The 24,723-nt window shown below is 37.4% G+C and overlaps 1 protein-coding gene across 1 annotated transcript in view; it reads left to right on the top strand.

The window, feature by feature from the left end:
• The window catches only part of STK10 (serine/threonine kinase 10), an 88,762-nt gene that overhangs the window by 36,765 nt on the left and 27,274 nt on the right, over positions 1–24,723 (top strand). The window contains exons 3-7 of the mRNA XM_087709627.1: positions 11,294–11,342; positions 15,081–15,230; positions 17,922–17,994; positions 19,042–19,236; positions 22,375–22,456. Of these exons, the coding sequence (XP_087565753.1) occupies positions 11,294–11,342; positions 15,081–15,230; positions 17,922–17,994; positions 19,042–19,236; positions 22,375–22,456 (549 nt within the window). The remainder of the gene's footprint in view (positions 1–11,293; positions 11,343–15,080; positions 15,231–17,921; positions 17,995–19,041; positions 19,237–22,374; positions 22,457–24,723) is intronic.

Genomic DNA, 24,723 nt, shown 5'->3' with positions numbered 1-24,723 from the left:
CAGGTAATTTCTTTGTCTCTAGAAAGTATGACCACTAGGAAGGGTGTCAAACTCAAGGCCCATGGGCCAGATCTAGCCCATAGGGTGGTTAAATCTGGCTTGCAGAGCCACCCTGGAAACAGCAAAGGACCGGCCCATGGTGCCTCTGCCAGCAAAAACAGAGCTCGAAAGGGCCACACATAGCTCTCCTAAGCTCCATTTTCACTGGCAATGGATTGCAGGAGGCTATCGCAGCCAAAAAAGGAGCTTGGGAGGGCTGCAAGCAGCCCTCACGAGCTCCATTTTTGCTTGCAGAGGCTATCACAACCAAAACTGGAGCTAGGGAAAGGGCTCATGACAAGCTGGCCACACACACACCCAGCCCCCTCAAAGTCAAACACAATTCTGACGCAACCTTCAATGAAATTGAGTTTGACACCCCTGAACTAGGATGATAAAAAAATAAGGGCTTTTCCTTTCTCTGGTTTAAAGATCATTGTGACTGTTGCTGATCATTTCATGCATATTCTGTTTTCAGACAGCTTTGTTCTCTAATCTGTAATGTGTTTCATGCTGTTCCATTCTTCAAGAATATATTATTGGCCTCCTTGGCATCAAAGCTTTTGCGGTCCTAATTAATGGACCTGAATTCCCTGAACTAGTCTAAATTAAGTATAGTAAGAAGACCATTCTAAGTATTGGCCTCCTATGCTGTATTTCTTCTGAAGTCTGCTATATTCAGTAATTGTCTTTGAACCAACCATAAGACAGGCAGCTTTGCTAGCAATGCTCTTTCATTCTTCATTCTTTCTTTTCCTGGCATGCAAAGCCTGTTGCTTGCCCAGAAATTACAACCACCTCTTAGTTAGGTCAGCTGAGGCTCCTGATTCTCAGATTTTTGTCTGCATCCACTGAGCCGTGGAATTCACCCCATTCATCTCCTCATACTGATCCTTTTGAACCTGATAGTTTTGCATCTGAAGATTTCTCAGGCTATTGGATATCTCTCTTTGAGACCGTCCCATAATGCTCAAGTTTGGAATCAAACACCCATGCCTTTCTACCAAGAACAGATTGATAATACATTTTTGGCCTTTGAGGTTCTGTAGTCTTCTGAATGTATTTATCAGACCCTCTAGCTAGAACTTGGCAATATAGTAGGCTCCTTACCTTGAACTCAGCAGAATTTTCCCTCAGCATGGTATGTCTGTATAAGAATTTTTATTTCTATCTTAAGATGGATTTGCTTTAAATGGTGAACCTGTAGCGGAGACCCTTACACTATCTTAATGAGTGCATTTTCCCCACCTTGGTCATGATTTAGCCAGAATTTCAACTTTAAAACTAGTAGAAGATACAATCAACTTTCTACCTTAGAAAAAACTCTAGCTGCCAATGTAACTACCAAAAACATGGAACCAGAATACTAGTTAATCTAATATATTATTGTTTCACCAACCATCATTCCTCTGCTTCCAATCTTGCCAAAGCCAATTTCTGTGCTGCTTCTGTGATACTGACTCCCCGCTCCATCAATAATAATCTTGGAGTGAAAGAGGATGGGAGGAAAGATAAAAGTCAGGGGTGGGAGGGAAATATAACTCTTGATTATGGCTTGGTTGTATACAAAAGCGTCAGTTGACTGGCCTGGGGTTGAAAGATATACTGTAGCATACTGATGTTACCAAACCCAGCAGTTTCATGTAGAGGTTGAAAAAGATTACACAGAACAATCCATTTGAGAAATGGTTTAAAGAGAGATGAAAATGGTATCAGCAGTCACATAATTGCAAACCTGACTTTGAACATTTGTGCCTTTAATTTGGTTTGTTGTTTTGCTTGTGGTTGTCATATAGTTAAATAACTTCCTCTTATTAGTAGACATTATGTTAAATGACCATTTAGTAAAATCTATACTAAGAGACCAGAATGCAGAAATCTGCTGCTTATTTTGTAGAAATCAAAATAAAGCAAACTAAAGCAGACTGGTCATCGGTGTTTCAAACAAAAATAGCATTTTCCAGTGTTGCAGTCTATCTCTGAGATGTGATGGGGATTGTTTTCATCAGCTCAGGAAAAAAAGCTCCTTTGTAAATATCAGGTTTTCTATTATTTTAGAGTCAACCCATTTGATTCAGTTTTGTCTGTGTGTCTCATTGGAGTTTTCTGTAGTACAGACGCTAGAAAAGAAATGTAATTAGAACCAATGTATAGGTTGGATGGTCAAGAAATATAATATAATATAGTGCAAGGGACTGAAGTTTTTTTGAACCAGAGGGCACATTTTAATTTAGACAGTATGTTATGGGCACTGGAACAAGATGGTTGCCTTGGTGGATATGGCCAATTTTTTTAAAACCCTGTTTACCAGAAATCAAACAACGCATTGGATTATGGTCTCCCATCTTTTTATAGAAGCTTTTTGAAAATGCAATCTTAAGGCTAGTGCTTTGCAACATGCTAGCTTCTTAATTGTTATTATTGTGGAAGAAATACTATTTGCCTGCAAACAAGAATTCGCGAGGCCACAAAGTAGACAAAGCAATGGAAAATGAAGAAGATAAAGTGCTCTGGGATTTTAGAATTAAAATAGAGAAGCACTTGTTGCATAACACCTGTTGACTTAACAATTATTACTCAGAGTCACAAAAACAAAATCAGATGGAGCAGGGACCTTGGCAGGTTCATTGTATTACTTATGTAATTTCTGAAACTACTTGACTTCATAATAACTCTGGGAAGCATATTAACAACAATTTGAGACAGTATAACAGATAGGAAAGGCTGATAAGCATCCAGAGAGAGCAATAAAATCCACATAATGAGTGTAAAACATTCCTATATTCCACTCCCTCTAGGCCAAGGCCCCGGGGAGAACTTTTGTTTAGAGTTACTAAATGAGAACAGGGTACAGACTATACCTGTAGCTTATAGAAGCCAGTTTGACACATTGGTGCAACAGAGACAATTCCTGGGCTCAATTAAATGACCAAGTTTAGTCAATGGATTCCAAAACATACTAATTGTACAAGCAGAAACTAGAGGAGGTAGAAGGCCCCTCAGATAGTCAGGACCTATCTGAAGGCCTTTCTGTCACAAGTGTGTCCGTTGGAGATCTCAATAGTAATGATTTGATCTTTTCACTTCTGATGGAAAGTATGAAACTCTTTAATGTTTTGAATACAAAAAGTGAATTGTGACCCCAATATTTTGAGCATGATAAAGATCTTCTAGAGTGTGGATCTTGAGATAGAAGAGATGCAAATGCAAGATTCTTGTGTCCAAGCAGTATTTGGGGAATGTTGGTAATTATAATTTAGTTCTTGGACAATTTCAGTAAAGCTAACAGACTACACCCAGTAATACACCCAGTCATACAGAATCTTTCATTCTGTCTCTGGCACACATTCACCCTGCTTTTTAGTGTGCTTCCCCTGCAGGATTAATTATTGAGAGAATTGCCAGTTTGTAAGAAAAATGACCAAAGGTCATGAATTCTTCACACAGGGAAGGAGGTGCCAAGTTTTCAGCTCCTATCTTTGCTTACTCAGCAGTCAAATTTCCATGTCAAAGACTTTAAGCCTCTTTTGCTGAGAAGAGTGAAGAGTGGGTTAAGAAATGTGAAAGGATTGATTTGATCTCTTTGGAGTGAATTCACAAATCTGTCTCCAAAAATGTAATGGCAAGCATCCTTTTTAAGAAGTTTTTACTGGTGACTGAATTCTATCTGAGGTAGCATTCAATCTTTCTGAGAGCACCTGACTTCTTACCTAATGAAACAGTAACACTCCTCTATTCATTAATCAAGGTTGATTTTCAAGATTCTGGTGCAAATCCTTTTTGGATGCTATAGATATTGATTTTTCTACAGGAGTGGGAATGACCTCCAATGCAGAGCTACAGTGATCCTAGTTAGCTTCAGTTTTGTGGTAACTATCCAAGAGTGATTGGTCTGGAGAATCTCTCGTTCCCAGTTTTCTAATCATGTTCCACCACACCCATACAACTCAACCAGTTCCAAAGCAGCTTCCAGCTATCATCTTGTTTCTTTTTTTAAAAAGTTATTTGTCTTTGTAAGGCTACTCTAGTTTATGTTTAAATGCTTATCCTTGAAAACAATTCAAGAAATATTTTAAAAGGAATTGACAAGTAATAAACAGAAATAACAAATGTGACATTTGTCACCACTGGGCAATTCTACTACATGAAATTTATGTTTGTAAGGTTTGGAATATCAAGTCTGGCTTGAAGTCAGCTGTGGGCCTACCAGTATCATTAGCATAAGACTATTTCTTCTTTTCATTTTCTTTTTAAAATCACTTTTATTAAAAATTATTTATGAAATTAAGATTGTGTGTTGAGTGTCAGTAGCTTTTTCACAACTGGAAAAAGAATGCTGAAGCAGATGGGCTGGAGATGATTCAGGAATCCCATGCCAATTTTTTTCACCATTTTAAGGCTTTACAGAAGCCATCTGGTATGCTCCTTTTTAAGACTAGTGATCAAACATTGGAAGACAAATTTTAACTGATAGATGAGGGCTGCCTAGTGCCATTGAGCTAAGGGAAAAAAAGAAGGTCATGAAATTAATGTTCTAATGTACATGAAAGGTTTAGATGAGTCCCAGGAATAACCAGTGTGAACAATCTTTTCTTTCCCATTATTTCGTTTAAGAAAGGGCATCAACATTACTACTTGACTTGAGTAGTGAATTGTGTTAGTTTCTATTTGTTCCACAGTAACGAAATCTTGATTCTGTCTTGTTGAATTTGACCACACAACTTGTATACTGTAGCTAGCCAAGAGCTTAAAAAGGGAAGTAAATGTCTGTTTAATATTGTTCTGTAGAACGGAGCACTCTTAAATGTTTATGTTTGGGACTGGAAGGCAAGTCTTATTATTGGATTTCATATAACTGAAGCTATTACAGTTTCTACTGTTACTTAAATAGAATTTCTGGACCCTCAAGAATAATGTGTATCCTAGCAGTTTAACTACTCATTTTCCACCATTAGTATTATATGAACTGCACATACAGGTGAAACTCGAAAAATTAGAATATCGTGCAAAAGTTCATTTATTTCAGTAATGCAACTTAAAAGGTGAAACTAATATATGAGATAGACTCATTACATGCAAAGCAAGATAGTTCAAGTTGTGATTTGTCATAATTGTGATGATTATGGCTTACAGCTCATGAAAACCCCAAATCCACAATCTCGGAAAATTAGAATATTATATGCAATCAATAAAGCAAGGATTGCACATAGAACAATATTGGATCTCTGAAAAGTATAAGCATGCATATGTACTCAGTACTTAGTTTGGGCTCCTTTTTGCAGCAATTACTGCCTCAATGCGGCATGGCATGGAAGCTATCAGCCTGTGGCACTGCTGAGGTGTTATGGAAGACCAGGATGCTTCAATAGCAGCCTTCAGCTCTTCTTTATTGTTCAGTCTCTCATCTTTCTCTTGGCAATGCCCCATAGATTCTCTATGGGGTTCAGGTCAGGCGAGTTTGCTGGCCAATCAAGTACAGTAATCCCATGGTCATTGAACCAGGTTTTGGTGCTTTTGGCAGTGTGGGCAGGTGCCAGGTCCTGCTGGAAACTGAAGTCAGCATCCCCATAAAGCTCATCTGCAAAAGGAAGCATGAAGTGCTCCAAAATCTCGTGGTAGATGGCTGCATTGACCCTGGACTTAATGAAACACAATGGACCAACACCAGCAGATGACATGGCTCCCCAAATCAACACAAAATGTGGAAACTTCACACTGGACTTCAAGCATCTTGCAGTGTGTGCCTCTCCATTCTTCCTCCATACTCTGGGTCCTTGGTTTCCAAATGAGATGCAAAAGTTGCTCTCATCAGAAAAGAGAACTTTGGACCACTGAGCAACAGACCAGGTCTGTTTTTCTTTAGCCCAGGTAAGACACTTCTGACGTTGTTTGTTGTTTAGGAGCAGCTTGACAAGAGGAATACGACATTTGAAGCCCATGTCCAAGATCCATCTGTGTGTGGTGGCTCTTGATGCACTGACTCCAGCCTCAGTCCACTCCTTATGAAAGTCTCCAACACTTTTGAATGGCCTTTTCCTGACAATCCTCTCCAGGCTGCCGTCACCCCTGCTGCTTGTGCACCTTTTTCTTCCACACTTTTTCCTTCAACATAACTTTCTATTAATGTGCTTTGATACAGCACTTTGGGAACATCCAACTTCTTTTGTAATTACCTTTTGAGGCCTTCCCTCCTTATGGAGGGTGTCACTGATGGTTTTCTGCACAACTGTCAGGTCAGCAGTCTTTCCCATGATTGTGATTCCTACTGAACCGACTGAAAGACATTTAAAGGCTCAGGAACCCTTTGCAGGTGTTATGGCTTAATTAGATGATTAGAGTGGGACCCTTTGAGCCTAGAATATTGCACCTTTTCACAATATTCTAATTTTCTGAAATTGGGGATTTGGGGTTTTCATGAGCTGTAAACCATAATCATCACAATTATGACAAATCACGGCTTGAACTATCTTGCTTTGCATGTAATGAGTCTATCTCATTTATTAGTTTCACCTTTTAAGTTGCATTACTGAAATAAATGAACTTTTGCACAATATTCTAATTTTTTGAGTTTCACCTGTATATAATTTTTCAATTGAAGTCTTGCATCATCCCCACCATGCTTCATGTTCATGGCAGCTTTTCAAACTTCCAGTCTAACTTTGTTATATTAAATATATTTATTTCTTGCTCCTTTCCAGACCTTCTATTTTGTATAGTAAAGGAAGACAGTGTAATCACTTAAGTCAGACAATATGGGTGCATCGGGGTTAATCATCTTGCAAAAAATCTTGCATCAAATTGTATCCAAGCTAGAGTTATATCTGTTTTCAGCAGTGCAAAATATTGCATTGCAAAGGAGCAATTATAGCATGTATTTGTATATGATGACATATTTATAAGATTCATAAGCCAACTCATTCCAGAGGCTCTGTGGAGTGTACAAAGTCAAACAAATACAATTATAAACAGTAACAAACAATAATGGCGCAGATCTTCCTTTAGCTATTTTATCTTCAAAGGATTTCCATAAACACAAGTTTAACTATTCTCTGGAAGGCCCTGAGAGTGAGGAGCATTCTTGCTGTTCAAAAGGAGGGGAACAGTGATAAAAAATGACCACTTCCATGCAGCTACATTGGGCAGTCAGATGTATAAGATAGATAGAAGAACTCCATCATGAAGATTATTCTTCTTCTTTTGCCATATCCATCATCGGACATTGGTGATCATGTTGGCAAACCTATTTTTGTCAACAGCCACATGAAAAAGTGCTGCTGGGTTTTGTCCAAACCAGTCCCTTAGGTTTTGAAGTCATGATGTTCTTCTTTTGCCTGGACCTCCAATTTTTCAATGCCTTCAATTTTTCCCTGGAGGATTAAGTGAAGTATGCCATATTTTTCTGGATCACATGTCCAAAATATTCTAACTTGAGCTTTTTAATAGTTTTGATGATTTCCCTTGGCTTTCCCAGGCTGCTTATCACCACCTATTTCTGATTTTGTCAACCCAGCTTAAACATAACAGCCATTTGTAAATCCACATTTCAAATGCTTCTAGTTTCTTCAAGTGGTTTTCTGTCTCTACTCCATGGAGCAGGATAAAAAATATGTAACATCTGACAAGCCTGACTTTTAGTCTTAGGCTCATGTCGTGACTGCAGAAGACCTTTTTTCATTTTCAAGAATGCTGTTTGAGCTTTCTCTATCCTTGTCTTTACTTCACTTATCATGTCCCAGTTTTCATGTAAATTAAAACTGAGGTACGTGATCCTTTCAACTTTTTCTAGTGGTATTCCTTCCGAATTTATCAGTGGTAAATTAATGGATTGTTTGCTGATGAACATGATCTTGGTTTTTGAGGTGTTAAGCTTCAAGCCGTATTTTTCAGATATTTCCGAGACTCTGTTGATGAGGAGCTGAAGGTCTTCATGCTTACTGGCAAGCAGAACTGTATCATCAGCATATCTTAAATTGTTGATCTGAACACCGTTTACTTTGAGGACAGCATCAATGTTTTCTAGTGCTTCATTGAAAATTGACTCAGGGTAGATATTAAACAACAGCGGAGATAGAATAAAACCCTGTCTGACCCCTCTTCATATTTCTGCATCATCACAGTGTGGTGGCAGCCATGTGAACAGCGTGTGCACAGCTGTGTAGAAAGCAAAGGGAAGACTACTACACTATATATTTCCCAGGAAAATCATGTTAAGCATGAAAATATATAACAAATTCACATGTGTGAGTGTCTCAAGCAGAAATGAAACTTTTTAACATTCTTGAATGGAAAGGAGAAAGATCTATAGCGGAAAATATATATTTCAGTGCAGGAACTGGAGTAGTTGTGTTAAGTGAAGATAATCACAGACTTCTAATTCAATTGGCCAGTGTTCATTGGCCTGTTTTAAATATTTCAGTGGTATAAATGTCTTGCTTTACCATTTACAGTGTCTACTAGTAAGAAAATAGATTATCTGGAAGAAGTAAATGAAAATGGTCTATAAGCCTAGCTGTGTTTTAACTTAAGATAAAGTCTCTATGTTAAGCTTCTCTCCTAGTAATTTTGCAGTCATAGGTATGAGTTTACTTGGCACCATACAAATGTAGTTTGCCATTTTCCATTTATTTTGTTTTTTTCAATTTCCCAGTGTAGTCTACAGCTCCTGATGATTTCCTCTGTAAGCCATTCGGATACTCCTTAGCTTTTTGAGATCAGCCAAAAGTTGACAAACAGTTGGTACTTAGACAGGTTAGTAATCCAGCTAAGCAATTATAAGTTATGATGTATCCATAGTATGCCAGAGAGGAATGATCCTGCAGTGACTAGTTTTCTTAATTGACTACATTTCAAGCTTGTATGAGGGGAATAAAATGTGAATGAAGCTTTATTGAAGCATTACAGGTCACAGATGCATCGAACATATCAAAATAAAAGACAATAAACAACTAAAATGGCATAGCACTTATGCAACAGCACTTAATATAAACAGTAAGAGCAATCCCAAATTAATTTACTGTTAGCAAAGCATGAGTTCTCCAGCTACAGATGCAAACAGTAGAGTTGTTTGGGGACTCTGGTCTGCCAAGAGGAGCTTCACTTAAAGTTCATATGAACAACTAGGGAATGGCTTAATGAGCCATGTTAGCAGCTCTACAAATATCTCTATAAAAATTGTAGCAGACTAAACCGTGGTTCAATTATTCAGTAGTCCCAGAATGACAGAATAAATGCTTTCTACTTAAAGGGTTTTCTGGAATCTGCTTTCCAATATGGTTGATGGTAACTCTCAAACTAGAGTAATGAGAAAAACTTGTAGGATTGTCCCTGATATAAAAAGTGTAGGGAATTATTGGCAACCAAGAGAAGGAATGAATTGTGTGTATGCCCAGTATGCCCAATGAATGAAGGAATGAATTTTTGTGCATGCCCAGAACATATAAAATGTTACGAAGTCTCATCCTTGCTGGACACTTGGAGATGGCACAGAAATGAGCAAGCATTTTCCCTGGTTTGTGGGTTTGAAGAATGTTTAAGTGGCAAAAGGGATGCTTGAAAGAACCGCAGCGACCATTACTCCTTAAAATCTGATCCAAAAGATGCAGCCCAATTCGGAAGGTTGGCATTATTTTATGAGTGTACCTGGGTGAGAGTCACTCGTCTTCTTCTGTCTTGCCTGGGTAATTATGGCCTCTAGCAAGTTGCAGATTTTGGCCCACCTGGTTCAATATACTTGCAAAACAAACAGTTAATTAAATAGAACCTACAATGTCATATGCAGTCATTTAAAGTATTTAAAGTTTCACGGGTATTCCATCCAATTATTTGATATAAAACATCTAATATATCAAATGACACAGCCAAGATCAACCAGATCACACTCTATCTCATCTTCTTTCTGTCCTAATACTGGGGGAGGTGAGAAATAGGAATTTAAAGCTTTTTGAAAGGCTAACAGAGTTGGGAACATTTGAAATCCATTGCAGAAGGGAAATTGCCAAAGGAGGGGCACATAAAAGGCACAAGTCCTATATCCCATTAAATGACATTGCCTTATGGAAGGGATCTAGAATATGCCCACCTTGTAAGAGCAAATGGGACATTCCTTTTTCAACCCATTTCTGGTTGAAAAACATCACAGTATTACTTTAATATAAAAATAAGGCTGGAATTTCGTTGGTTCAGAATAAGTGTTTTTGCAATTTGAAAAAAATCATATTCCAAATAATCATGGCAAGGAATTAAAATGCGAGTCTGATTGATTTTGACTAAAGTGGAGGGGGGGCATCAAGAAACATATTTCAAAAGGTATAATGAAAGATACAAAATATTCTATCTAAATATCCTCTTAGCAGAGTGGAAGGTGGAAACTGAACAACAGCAAAAAATGATAGCTCCTCCAGCCCCTCCCTCTTCAAACATTTTGAAGGCAAAACTGTTCTGAGAATTGATAATCATTGAAATGACCCAAAGCAGAAGAAAACTTCCAAATAATATGGTGAATTGTCTAGGCTTTCAAGCTGTTACCACATCTCTATGACCACTATCACATTCTATTGTCAAGTGCAAATATGTGGAACAAGCCTTCAAGCAACAGTCAAAATCTCTAAACACATGAAGAGACAATATGTGAGCCTTAGCCATTTTGGACAAAAGACATTGAAATGCATAGGGATTGGAAGGTTTTGATTTCTAAACTAAAAGGAGTAACTGTTGGGCATGTCTACCCCAAACTCTAACAATACTATTGTTCCAGTCTAACTTAAAGACAACCTAATGAGCTTTGAATGTAGCAAGCTTTGAAACAAATTATTATTTTTGTTAAAAATTACAAGAACCGTAAGATGGTTTGCCTTGACTTTAACACATTTTTCCTGTGTTCATAGGAGGAAAGATAATCTCTTTAGTTATTCTTGCATTTGAATGACCATCTTAATACCTTGTTACAATATTTCAGAAGCTGCAAGGAGTCCAGCTCAGTTGTGAAAAGGTTATTGAAATACAACTTTATTTTGGAGAAGAAATAACTGAATGAGATTTGTTATTGTGGTTGTTAATTCAGTGATTCCAGCATTTTTGTATATAATTGTTATATAGTTATGTGTATATACAAATATCAAATATATGTATGTTTTACATATCTGATTTGGTCACTTGCAGATGCTTTATAAAATAAAATGTGTATCCTATATAAATATCATTTCTGCCTACCCATTTACATTATTTCTCTTTCTCTTTTCTCTTTCTCTTTCGTTAGATTATGATTGAGTTTTGTCCTGGTGGAGCTGTAGATGCTACTATGCTAGGTAAGTACAATGAAGTTTCATGTTTTCAACCTTTGGAGTATGTTATAAATAATTAGGTACTAATCTCTATCTATACAGTAGATCATCCCATATCATATAGATTATTACAGCTTGGGCTCAAAACATTCCCATAATACCCTGACAATAATCATACAGGAAATTCAGTGTATACAGGAAATTCAGTAGTAGGAAGATATATGCCATTATAAAGAAAGCTTATTTTCACAGATTTTCTTAAAATACAAATCAGGCAAACCTATTAATGTTGTGCTTTATTTTTGTGATCAGTCTGGGAATTACAGCTTCATCATGTAGAGTGAGTGGTGGCCAATGGTAAAAAAAGATAAGAGCAAATCTATTTTTTTTAAAAAAAGCTTCTTCTAATTATGAGGTTTAATTTGCTACAGCTGATTTTTCAAAGTGACTTGTAGTGATAATCTTCCTGATAGGAAAGAAAAAGAGTTTTGTGTTTTTTCTGAATTTTAATTGCACAGGTTATTCCCCCCCCCCCTCCAACCACCTCCAGGACTGAAAAGGTGCTTTTAGAGAGGAAAGCCAAATGAAAGAATCAAGCAATATTTCAAATTAAAACTAAAAGTTCAGCAGCCGCCCTTAAGGCAAGGGGTAATGAAGTTCTGCCTGCTTGGGGGTAACTTGGCGTTGAAGTTGCAGATCTAAAGAAAGGGGGGGGGAAACTTTAACATGCAATTAATCATTATACAACACTGATTCTGATCACGGGCAATGAATCCTAACTGTGCCCTTTAGTTTCAGGATGAGCCTATCCTTTGGTCACTGCAAATCTTGTAGACAACTTCAGCTTTGGAAAGGACTTGAAATCCCTAAAAACACTCTCAGAGCCAAGTGTTGCTATCTTTGGAAACATTTTGAAGAATTATAATGCTGACAAAAGGAACATTCCCCCTATCCCTTCAAGCATGTCTTCCCTTTAAATGAATCCAATATCTCTACTGGAAGTAGGCAAAAAGAAACCAGCACTGAAATGGGAGCTTCCCCCTCCCTTTATTGAAGATGTTTTGCTGCTGAAAGAATGGCTGTCTTACTTAACAGCTCCCTCTTGGATTAGCCCGATTTGACATTCATATGAGGCCATGTTACTTAATGCAAAAGATAGGGAATGTTCTTAAATGTCTTATCTATTATGGTTTACCAAAAATAAAGTAATAAAAAAATAAGGAAACTAGTTTCTATTACAATAACTGTGAGTCAAGGCTTTATTATTAGTCATCTGTAATAATTGTGCCTTGGAGAATTATATAATGTATTTATGTACATAAATATCCTTATCTCTTCCTCCAATGAACAGGCATCTCTTGGTATGCTAAACAGCCCTGTTGGCTTTTAGCCTTAAAGACCCATTCCCCCCACCCTTCCTGGGCAGTGGGCCAGAGTTTTGGATAGGCCTGTCCTACAAAGCTTTTGGAATTTGGCATATATGTGGTTGGCCTTGATTATTCTGTATTGTGGTATGACTTTGTCTGTTGACTATTTTGCAATTCTAAGTTTCTGTGTTTTTAACCCATGTAAGAAAGAAAGAGTTGGTGTTTGCAAGTTGGGCAGCCATATGAATCTTTTAAAGAAATAAAGTCGGTACAAATGTTTGAAAAAAGCGCAGTGCTCTAAAAATCAATTACAAAAAACGTATCAAGTCAGCAGGAAATTCCATCTTCTAAAGTTTATGTTGCCTGTAGAAAGAATGCCTTTCTGAACACTGACTTATGCTTAGTACCTCTTATATCCATTCCTGCTATGGTGGTTCAGAAGACCAGAAAGATTTATGGTTATGAATTTGACCAAGGGATTGAGTAGACAATCACTTTTAGGAGGCCCTTGACAGAATAGATTTCTTTCAGCTTGAAATAGCTGCACAGTCTAACTTTTTTTGGATGCTAATGGATGGCTAAGCACTTATTTGTTTGTTATCCTTGTCATTCCACATAGGCCTTTATAAAGAAATAAAAACTGCAGGCTATCCTCCAAGCTAAGAATCACAAAACAACCTGCAAACACATACCACAATACAGAATAATCCTCCAATGAATTTTCCAAACTATTCCTCCATGACGCTAAAAATGTAAACCTATTTTGTTACCAGACTATCAGGGAGACTGCATCTGTTTCCCAACTTATTTCCCTGTTCCATACACTAATGGAAGTTTTGCTAGAAGTGAAGAGAAATTTCACCAGAGAAGCAGAAAATCTTTTAGATCTATGCTGTCCCTTCCATATTCAGATCACCATTTTCTTGCTTTGAAGTAAAAACGATAAAGTAGAATAGAAGAGAAGAGAATTCTTTATTGGCCAAGTGTGATTGGACACATAAGAAATTTGTCTTGGTGCCTATGCTCTCAGTGATGAGGTGTGAGGTTTTTTTATCTCTTGTTTTTACCTGAGGTAAAACAAGAGATTTTTAAAAAATTATTCTTGCTATATGGGACCATATACCCTTTTGAATTGCCTCACGATAGCCTCAGCCAGGATTTAATCATTGGGCTGGATTCAGCATCCCTCCAGTGAGGGAAAAAAAGGGGGGGAGCTGTTAATATGTGTGACAAATGAAAAAGGCAGTGCACACTTTTATACAATATCTTAATTTTTTCAGTAATAATAGTATTTGAATTTTTACACTTTAAACCTGATTTTGCGCTAATTTACTTTAGGCCTGAATATTTTAAACTCCAGATTCTGAAAATGAAATTGAATTTTTTTTAAAGCTGTATTTAGTATGGGTGATAGATTTTACATATTAACATGAGTTAGCTATATTTAAGAGGAAACTGGCCATGGTCCTTAAAACATTTACAGATAGTCCCCGACTTACAACAGTTTGTTTAGTGACTGTTTGAAGTTGTAACAGCACTGAAAAAAGTGACTTACGACCCTTTTTCATACTTATGACTTTTGCAGCCTTCCCCTGGTCACATGATCAATATTCAGAAACTTGGCAACTGACTCATGTTCATGATGGTTACAGTGTCCTAGGTCATGTGACAGCCTCTTGTGAACCTCTGAAAAACAAAGTCATTGGAAAAACCAGCTTCACTTAACCATGTTGCTAACTTAACAAATGCAGGGATTCACCTAACAACTGTGGCAAGGAAAGTCATAAAATGGGGCAAAACTCGCTTAACAAATTTCTCACCTAGCAACAGAAATTTTGGGCTCAATTGTGGTCCTAAGTCATGTTTTTAGTTGCAAAGTTGTGTCCAACCCATCATAATCCCAAGGACAACGTTCCTCCAGGCCTTCTTGTCCTCTACCATCCTCTGGAATTTAAGCTCCATTTAAGCTCACGCCTACTGCTTTGGTCATTCCATCCTGTCACCTCATTCTCTGTTGTCTCCTTCTTTTGCCCTCAATCTTTCCCAGCATTAGGCTCTTCTCCAGTGAGTCCTTCCTTCTCATTAGAAGGACAAAGTATTTGAGTTTCATCTTTAGGATATTTATCTTCTAAAGAGCAGTCAGGGTTGATCTCCTCTAGGACTGACCAGTTTGATCGCCTTGTAGTCCAAGGGATTTGCAGGAGTCTTCTCCAGCACCATACTTCAAAGGCCTCAATTCTTTGGGGCTCAACCTATATTGAATATGTTGGTCTTTATCATTTGTAATTTAATACTCAACTAGTTAAGCTTCAATTGGTTGTCATTCTCAATCGTGTGCATGTTATTGCTAATTGAATTTCAGAACACTGAAAGAGTCTTTCCAACTGTTTTATAGAGCTGGATCGAGGCCTGACTGAATGCCAGATCCAGGTGATTTGTCGCCAGATGCTGGAGGCCCTGAACTATCTACATGGCAAGAAGATTATCCATCGAGACTTGAAGGCAGGCAATGTGCTACTAACCCTGGATGGAGATATTAAACTTGGTGAGTAGCTCTTCAGTGAGAAATAGTTGTTATGCCAAAAGATTGGTTCTTGTATTCAGCAAGTATGAAAAATAGGGAAGGGCCTTTTTTAAACAGTTGGGACTATTTTGTTATGAAAATAGCAATCAGACAACTAGGCACATTTAGTTGTTAAATAATAGTCTTTTGTTAGCTTGGTCTTCCTCCAGCCTTTTTCACTGATCAAAACTTTTTGGATTGGAAAAGAAGAATTTGCTGAATGTAATCCAACAGCTTTTATTATTGATATCTGAATTTCCTTTCAATAAGTTCTTAATGTACAATCTTGTATTTAGAAAGTAGTTCCACTATTTAATAGAGCCCCCTCCTGAAAAAGCATGCATTGGATTGCATCCTTGGTGGGCTTTTGTCATGTTATTAGCCATGACAAAATGAGAAAATATTTTAACTGGAAATGTATTTCTCCGAACAAAGAAGACTAAATATATTCAGTCATGGGGCCAAAAGCTGCCAGAGAGAGGCCCCATGAAACAATGCGAATAAAATTCTTGTTCCTACTTCAGACTTAAGAGTATAGATTAGTTGCCTCTCGGGGATTTACAGCTTTTTATAATCCATATAACACAGATAATGTAAATGAAATTTACAGTGAGTTTAGACTTCATGAGCAAAATGAACATGGAACTGTTCTCTGGCACCAGATGGTATCCATATACAACTTTTTAAAAAAGAACTCATGTGAAAGGAAAGGAAGAAAGGCAGAGTTTTAAGATCAGTGTCTACATTTGATGATATCCAAGGGAACAAGAATAGGTCTTTATTTAAGAACATAAATCATGGCACAAGAATAAATGGACCATTCTCACAATTGAATGGTGATTTCTGAACAGAAACTTGTATGGATTGTATTGAGCCTAATGCTTTTAAGCATGTTCATAAATAGTATAGAGAGAGTCAGCAGAGAAGTAAGTGTAAGCTGGTATAAATTGATAAACTTTTTTTCAAAGAAAATGATCATTTTTAACTGATGCTTTGTATGGGAAAGAGACATAATCATATTTGCTGAGTGCTTAGTTTCATCTTCAGAACTTTAGTGCTTGCTGCTGATATCTCCCCTCCATCTCCTTCCAGAAAATGGTGTGTGTGTGTGTGTGTGTGTGTGTGTGTTGGGGAGGGGGAAACTTTGTCATTTTGTGAACTTTGTGGAATGTAACATTGCCTACAGTGAGAAAGACACAACCACCAAAGAATTTTCTTCTATTACTGGCTTAGACAGTATCTCTTTGTCCAAAAGGCCAACCTTTTCCATGCTGCCACATAAGGATAGCTGTTGTTCTAATGTTCTTGTTAGACTCTTAGGATTTTTACTCACTATCCCAACTCTTAATTGTCTAGAAATGGTTCCTTGGGATTGGATGCTTTTGTTTAGAACTCATTTCAAGGATTCTCCTTTATAAGCAGAAGCTTTTGATAATCGATTAACTCTAAATGAAAAACCTGTTTGCCGAGCAAGTTAATATTGGGCTGGTATTTAGAAGACATTGCTATAATCATATCCCTCAATAAATCAGGATTTGTCTTTTCAGGAGCAGAACAGAAGTTTAAATTTTGCATTATGCATGGTGCTCTTTCATTACTTTTCATTGTGATCTTCCTCTCCACCTGTGTTCACATCGTCACCATATATTCATCTTCATCTTTGTCCCATCTTTGTCTATTCAGGATAGAATTATGAGAGCTCCAGTTCTGCCAAGAACATAATTTCACAGCATGTGAATTCTCTGGAACAGCAGTTACAAAATCCAAAATTGGACAATTAGAAGTCCTGCATACAAGTTGATAAAGACATTAGGGTCATTAAAAGATTAATAAAAGCAGCAGTAGTAGGTGTAGGAATGTAAGGAGACACTGAAAGCTACTTACAAATTCAGCATTTTTCTTATTGTTCTGTGAGGGCTTGTTTATAAATCAATGCTTGCTATTCTTTTTGAGTTTCATGAGAATTGGCATCATTTCTATATGAGTGGAGAATTTTATTTGTTGATGTGGAAAGATGAGAAGGCTCACGTGTCTTGCTTTGTATCATCTTTCTAGTGGAAATTTCTGGGAAGAGGTGGAAATAATACTTATGTAAAATGGAACTGTAAATTACTGTAGGAAATTGAATTTAAATAGCAAAGCCATGAACTGTGTGTTAGCAGGGGGGGTGTAAAGTTCCTGACAGTGAATTTTTACGTTATAGTAAAGCAAAATTTTGCTCTAACTTGATGAGAGATTTAGAAGTGTTTTCTTTACCACCCCTATAATTAGGGTTATCTAAAAAAAGCAAGTTAAGAATCCTGAGTTACTTTTCACATCTTTCTTAAATACCCGCCACGTTGAAATAGTCTGCCTTAAGAGAAAATATTTAGCAATAATATGCTTTGTGGGTATAGATTCCATCATTTGACAGTATCATTGTTTTTATATTTTGAACATGTTTCAGATCATTGGTATAGGCTAGACATGGGTAGAGTCAATTTCCAAATATGGAAATTGTAGCACAATAAGATGCAGAGAATCCTTGGTGTCCATCCAGGTTAAAATTTCTATTAGTCCTCTGTGTGCTTGCTTTGAAAAATAAACCAAGGAGTTATATAATTAAAGGTTGCCCTTTTAACTGCAATCCAAAACATTCATTAAAGACTTGAATGTGATTTCAACTCTTTTCAGCCGATTTTGGAGTATCAGCCAAAAACATGAAGACTGTGCAGAAGAGGGATTCTTTCATTGGCACCCCATACTGGTAAGAGGATTATTTCAGTAGCATGACCTTTAAAGAAGTTGCTGCCAAATTTTATTGGGAGGGAAAATGTTGTGTCCTAATCAACATATGGTGTTATTGCTTATTATGGGGTTGTATTTTAAAGTATGCCCTGAGTGTGCAGATATATCTGTGTTGTGTGACCGATATCTTGATCTTGCTTAGTGTAATGTCCCATTTGTATGTATTTTAAATGAATGTAAAATATGAAAAGAGTGCATCAACGTAGAAGGCAGTGCTGCATTTAATACTTGTTTTTTTTTTAAATGATTTTGTATGTTTCAAGGATTTTGTCCTTGGAGGTGGAGGGAAAAATATGGAAGGAATAAAAGCTGTCAGCTGCAACAATATTCTGTCATTTGAATCGCTGCCTCTCTTAGGGCAGTAAAGAAAGTACAGCCTGTATCTGGAATGAGATATTGATGGAATTTGGGCTGTTCTGTCTTCTTCTGACCCTACCCCCACCCCCAATTTGGTGGAATGTCCTTTTGAAGCAGTTCCAAGGATATAAAAACAACTATTCACTCCAAGAATTTAATCACTAACTCAGCTACATCATCATCAAGGGGACACAATCAGTGTGCATTTAATTTGCCATTTCTAACAGTATTCAGGCCAATGTCATTAGCCAATGGCTTGCCTTCTGTGGCCAATTGAGAATGGAGAGATGAATGACCAGGAGTGTATATGTGGCTAGACATGGCCTAAAGAGATTAACCATTTTTGTTATCTATTAATTTCAGTAGAGGATGTATTTCTACGTTATATTCAATGGTATTACCAAAGACAATTAAAGTTAAGGAATTTTATAATGCTGGCTAGTTCATTCTGAACACAGAAGGGATGAATTTTCAGGTTTCATTCATAGTTTAATTGCAAAGTTATACTTTTAAGGCTTATGGTCAGTTCAAAGCCTAGACTAGTTGAATATATATAATTTAGTTTGAAAACAAGCTGATTCTTAGAACCACTTTCAGCGAAAATGAATTTGTAGTAGAATTTAACTCTTATTGCTTTGGTTTTTTTTAGGATGGCTCCTGAAGTAGTGATGTGTGAGACCATGAAAGACACCCCTTATGATTACAAGGCTGACATTTGGTCCTTGGGGATAACACTCATAGAAATGGCACAAATAGAGCCACCTCATCACGAGCTGAACCCTATGAGGGTCTTACTGAAAATAGCCAAATCTGATCCTCCGACTCTTAATTATCCATCAAAGTGGTGAGAAGTTTTTTTCTTGTTCATTAACAATCAGGAACACCTACATGTGTCCCTCCCACCTTTACCAACAATAATTGTCAGTATTCCCAGGTAAACAAAACAGGAAATAAGACTGGATGAGCAAATTGTACATTATTGTAAAGCTACATTCATGGAATCTTGTAAGGGCAAAGATATAAATCTCCCATCACCCACTTTTAACTGTCCAATCAATTAGGGCAGGTCCTTCCTAAATTTCTCCCTCTGAGTATTAAGCCACTGGGGATTCCTTCTCTTTCTTCTCTGATCATTTCTTAAGCAGAATCTCTTCTACTCTCCTTCAAGGTCATTTCCCACATACCATTATATTAATAGGAAATATTTTCCTACATTAATCACTTACTGCGTAAGTAGCCAAAATAAATCTGTAGCAAAGGGAATAATCCAGAGGTGGTATGCTGCTGGCTTGCACGGACAAACATGGACATTTGTTCGGACAAATCAGTAGTGGCGGCAGCACAAGGCTCCGCCCGCTCACCCTGACATCATCAAGGACCTTCTGCGCATTGTCCCACTAGTGAACTGGTAGTGAAGAAAATATAATACCATCTCTGGAATAATCGTGGTAGAAAAGATCTGAGAAGTTGAATTTGAAAAGCGCAACTTTTCCACCTGTTGCTGAATTCCTCCTACCATCAGCCTCAGCCAGCATGGTTAATTATTAGGGTTTCCCAGCTGCTATAAAATATTGTCATTGCCAATGGGGACCCATTTAATTAAAAAAGTTCTCAAGAAGGAATAAGCAGAGGAAAGGAAATATTTTTCTTATTGTTTTAATAACCTTGGACTAGTTCAGAAACACACCGCCTAAGGCAACAAGCCCTTACTCGAAGCTGTAATGCATTAAATGCATCCCTCAGGACTACTCTATAACTTGCCACTAAATTGTAATATTTAATCTGACAGAAAAGGGAAATAATTAAAAACATGCTGAGCAATCACCTAAACTGCATTTAATTAAGTCAATTAAAATAATTTTAATTAGATTTTGCTCTTCCCAGTTTGTCAAGTGCAGTCCTTGGGGCATCACTTGAAGTTTTTCCAAGAAAAGGATTATGCATCCCTCGTCTTGATTAAGATTCCCCATGGTGATCTCCAGGTTAGCTATAACTTCTGCCCTTTTCACTATTGACCATGAGTTTTGCAGCTGCTGGAAAGTATTATTCCAGCAATATCTAGCAAGGGTAATATTGAGATATCACTTACGTTGGTGATTGTTAGTACTAAATTCTAATTTGTTCTAAATTCTATACAGAAATCTCCACTTATCCCTCAAAACTAAGTAATGTTGGGCGAAGAGCCTTGTCTTCTTAGCGTATGTTCCTAAAACGTATATGTAAAGATGTTACTTGATGGAGTGGGCTGTGAGAATAACCTTGAGGGAAGAAGAGTTCCAGCCAAGACAATAGTCAGATAAATCTCCACCCAAAGCAGGAATGGAATTTGAGAAATTTCTCTTTGATTTCACCCTCCTTTGTTCAGAGTTGCAAGATTCCATTACTGTAACCCTATAATAAAAGCAGTTTTAGTATTCATGGTTTTGGTGCCTGACTCTGGGCTACCTCAAAGGGTTGACACATACCAAAGTATACCTTGAATTCCTTAGAGCAGCCTTTCTCTAACTGATGCTCTCTGAATGTTTTGGACTACAACTGCCACTATCGTTGCCCTTATTTTATCAATCATTATTTTCCATTTCTTATTTACATGCATTTCAGTGTGCGGTTTTCCAGAATATTTCATTTTCTAAACTCTTAAAATACAGCCTTTCCTCCTTTAGGATTATATAATACCACATTTTTCTGCAGCATCCAAGATACGAACAAAGATAATAGCTTAGCTTACATTCATTGTAAGAAGAAGATCCCAGGTTCTCTCTCTGGCTTCCCCATTTAAAATGGGTACGATAATAAGGAAAGATTCCCTCCATTCTAAGATGAATGCAGGTGTCCTTGCTTAACAACTCCCTGTTCAGCAACTGTTCAAACCTCTGATTGTGCTGAACAAGTAGCACTTATGGCTGGTCCTCACAGTTCTGGCCATTGCAGCATCCTTATAGTCACAAGATTACTATCTAAGTACTTGGTGCAACTTCACAGTTATGGCTAGCAGCAGTTTGTGGTCATGTGGTTGTTATTTACAACCTTCATTGGTGGCTTCCAAAAGGAATGTCAATGGGGAAACCACCAGATGGTCAAAAATGGTAATTGTGCGGTGCCCCCACTTAATGAAGAACTGGAGTGCAGAAATTGTTGTCACTAAACAGCATCATTGTGTGACATCACACTTTATGATCCCATTGCTTAGCAACAGCAAATCCAATCCCGATTGCTGCTCTTAACTAAGGTCCATGTGTAGCTTGACTGATGCAATGTAGCTTTCTCTGTTTCTTTGAAAATTTGAAATGTGATTTATGATGATATTTTTAATGCACAGCACTGTCCCCAGCAAATATCCCAACTTTGTATTTTTCATTTCTGAAGCTTCTTTTGGCCTCTCCCAGAACACGAAATGTTTATTAGAAAGTATATCTAATTAGGCTTCCTATTACAAGAGGAATAGAAAACAGCAAGACTCTCTGAATCTCTTTCATAGGAACAGGACGGTATAATTTTTCTGGCTAGAAAATCACTAGACAGAGGTAGCCATATGTGAAACATTGCCGTGATTATATGTAGAAACTGGCAGCAAGTATTTTTATCTACTCTTACATGGCAGCCGGCACAGAAAAAGGGGTGCAGGAGGAGGGTGCAATCAGTTATCTGACAGAAGGCTTTGTATTAGTTTAAACTCAGGCAGACATTTGTCCCTGAGTGAGCTTGCTAACATTTGGTCTTTGGCATGAATTGGGAACAGAATGACAGCATGTAACTTGCTTCTGAACAGCTCTCTGGGTTGCAACACAGTGGTAGATCTGCAATTATTATTATTTTTTACTAATATTGAGTATTAAATATATGCAAATTTGTGCTGCTTTGTGTTTCTTCCCACTTGAAAAGCACCAACTTCAATTTGTAAACCGTGCAGTGTATATCTAGGATAGGATGTCCTGGTTTTCTTTCTCCTGACCTTTTTAATTGTGTGTGTGTGTTCATAAAGGTCTCCAGCATTCAGAGATTTTCTGAAGACTGCACTTGACAAAAACCCAGAGACCCGGCCAACTGCCACACAATTACTGGAAGTAAGTATACCATCTCAAGTGAGTCACATGTTGAGTGCGAAAGGCTCATAAATCGACACATATTCTCCGGTTGGAGTACAAATTTCCCCCCTTGGTTATTAATACAAGAGAAAACTTGGATGGTTGCTGGAGTTTAGATTCTAATTATGTAGGAATTTTGTTCCTCGTGGGAGAAAGAACTCTGCCATTTGAATAGTACTGCTTTCTGAGGCATCTAGTGCAATCTCCCTTGTACTTTTGAAACTATTGTACATCGTTGAGAATTATGGCAGTAATTCCACACATGGGGGGAGGGGGCATCCAGATTGAAGAAGACTATTTTGTACCATTTAGAATAGAATAGAATTGCAATTGTAATTGCAATGCAATGCAATTTAGAGTTTAGAGTTTAATTTAGCTTGTATGCCGCCCTATTCCTGGAAGACTCAGGGCGGCTAACAATAAGAAGGGAAGGGGGGTACAAAAATAAAAACAACAATTAAAAATTCAGCAACAGTCATAACATAGGATGGGGCTGGATAATTCAACAGCCCCAGGCCTGCCGGAATAGCCAGGTCTTAGTTGCTTTGCGGAAGGCCGGAAGGGTAGTAAGGGTCCAGATCTCAATGGGGAGATCGTTCCATAGGGCCGGAGCAGCTATAGAGAAGGCCCTCCCCCAGGGGGGTCACCAGCCAACATTGGCCGGCAGATGGAATCCGGAGGAGGCCTAGTCTGTGGGACCTAATAGGTCTTTGGGAGGTGACTGGCAGGAGGCGGTCTCTCAGGTAACCAGGTCCGATACAATGTAATTCTTTATTGGCCAAGTGTAATTGGACACACAAGGAATTTGTCTTTGGTGCATATGGTCTCAGTATACATAAAGAAAAATAAAATAGAATACATTCATCAAGAATCATAAGATACAACACTTAATGATAGTCATAGGTTACTAATAAGCAAGCAAATCATACTAGGAAACAAATAAAACGATATAAATTGTAAAGATAGAAGCAACATGGTTATAGACAGGAAGAGATAGGTACTAGGAAGGATTTAAATTTTGGTCCAGCATTGAACAGTGATGCAATTGTTGTTTGCTCCTGCTAACTTTGACTTTCAGGGAAAAAATTACCTATTTGGTGGAGGGGTGAATTTTAATCTGATTATTATTAATTTGATTACTGGCAGAAGAATAGTGAAAACCAAACTATGTTGACATAATTAACAAAAGGAAAGTGTGCAATAGGATCTACTGTGGAAAACTCTGAATTTTTAAAATTTTATCTTAAAAAAAATAATTTTAAAATGTTTTAATGTAGTCTTTAAATTTTAATTTTTAAATATTGCTTTTAATTGTTTTTAATATATTTACTAGATTTTAATGGTTGTGTTTTAACTGGGTGTGCCTCTCAGAATCACATGTAAGTGAACATATGTGGCCATATAAATTTAATAACAAATTAATAAAACTTTGACGGCTGCTTCATGGATTTGCTTGGTGAGACTGTTCCCTTCCTGTGGGGTTAGAGGAAGTGTACTTCTAAAAGAGGATTAAGGATTGTTCATGTAATGCCAACATTGCAAGGTAAAAGGTGTAATTCTTTTGTGTAAATAAGTATAATTATTTTATGTAAATTCTAAAGTAAGTGGTCTTCACTGTTTTTTTTTCCAGGTAAGTCTCTGTATATACTGTACATGATTAGGTAGTCTCTCTTACCTGTTTATCCATGATGGAAGGACACTTAACATTTTGTATATTTCAGCTCCTTAGTTGCTCATAGGAATGCAGTTTTTAAAGCATAGTGCTTCTGAAGGTAGGAATAGTGATGCTTACCGAAGTCCCAAGGACTGAATGTCATACCTGAGAGCATAATTTTGTCTTACCTCATAGCAGCAGTGTCCAATTTTAAGCAGAGTGTTTTAAAATTCCAGCTCACAGTTGTACTTATTAAGCAATAAAAACTTGTTTTTCTAAAGCTGTAAGAGGCAGCTAGCCCTTATGTATTTTCTGTTTTCTCTTTGCCTTATCTGTGCAATTTTCCAGTGTTTCACTGTCAAAGAGACTATGCTACGTGTTTGTGTAGAACTGCTACTTGGAAGTGCACATATTCCACAACTGTGAATGAAACCAGTTGGACTATATAAAAGTCTGATAAGTAAATATACTTCTAGCTCCTAACATTTTCTGGGAATGTTTTGGCCCCAGTAATGCAGAAACTGATTTATGACTATTTATTTTAAAGTTAGAGATTGCAATATTATTGCCTGTAACTCATGACCAATACATT

This window comes from Thamnophis sirtalis, unplaced genomic scaffold (assembly GCF_051295495.1).
Source record: "Thamnophis sirtalis isolate CommonGarterSnake01/CBP01778 unplaced genomic scaffold, rThaSir2_p1.2 scaffold_3, whole genome shotgun sequence".
Lineage (NCBI taxonomy): Eukaryota > Metazoa > Chordata > Lepidosauria > Squamata > Natricidae > Thamnophis > Thamnophis sirtalis.
Note: the sequence above shows the minus strand (reverse complement) of the source record. Positions and strands in the feature narration are given on the sequence as shown.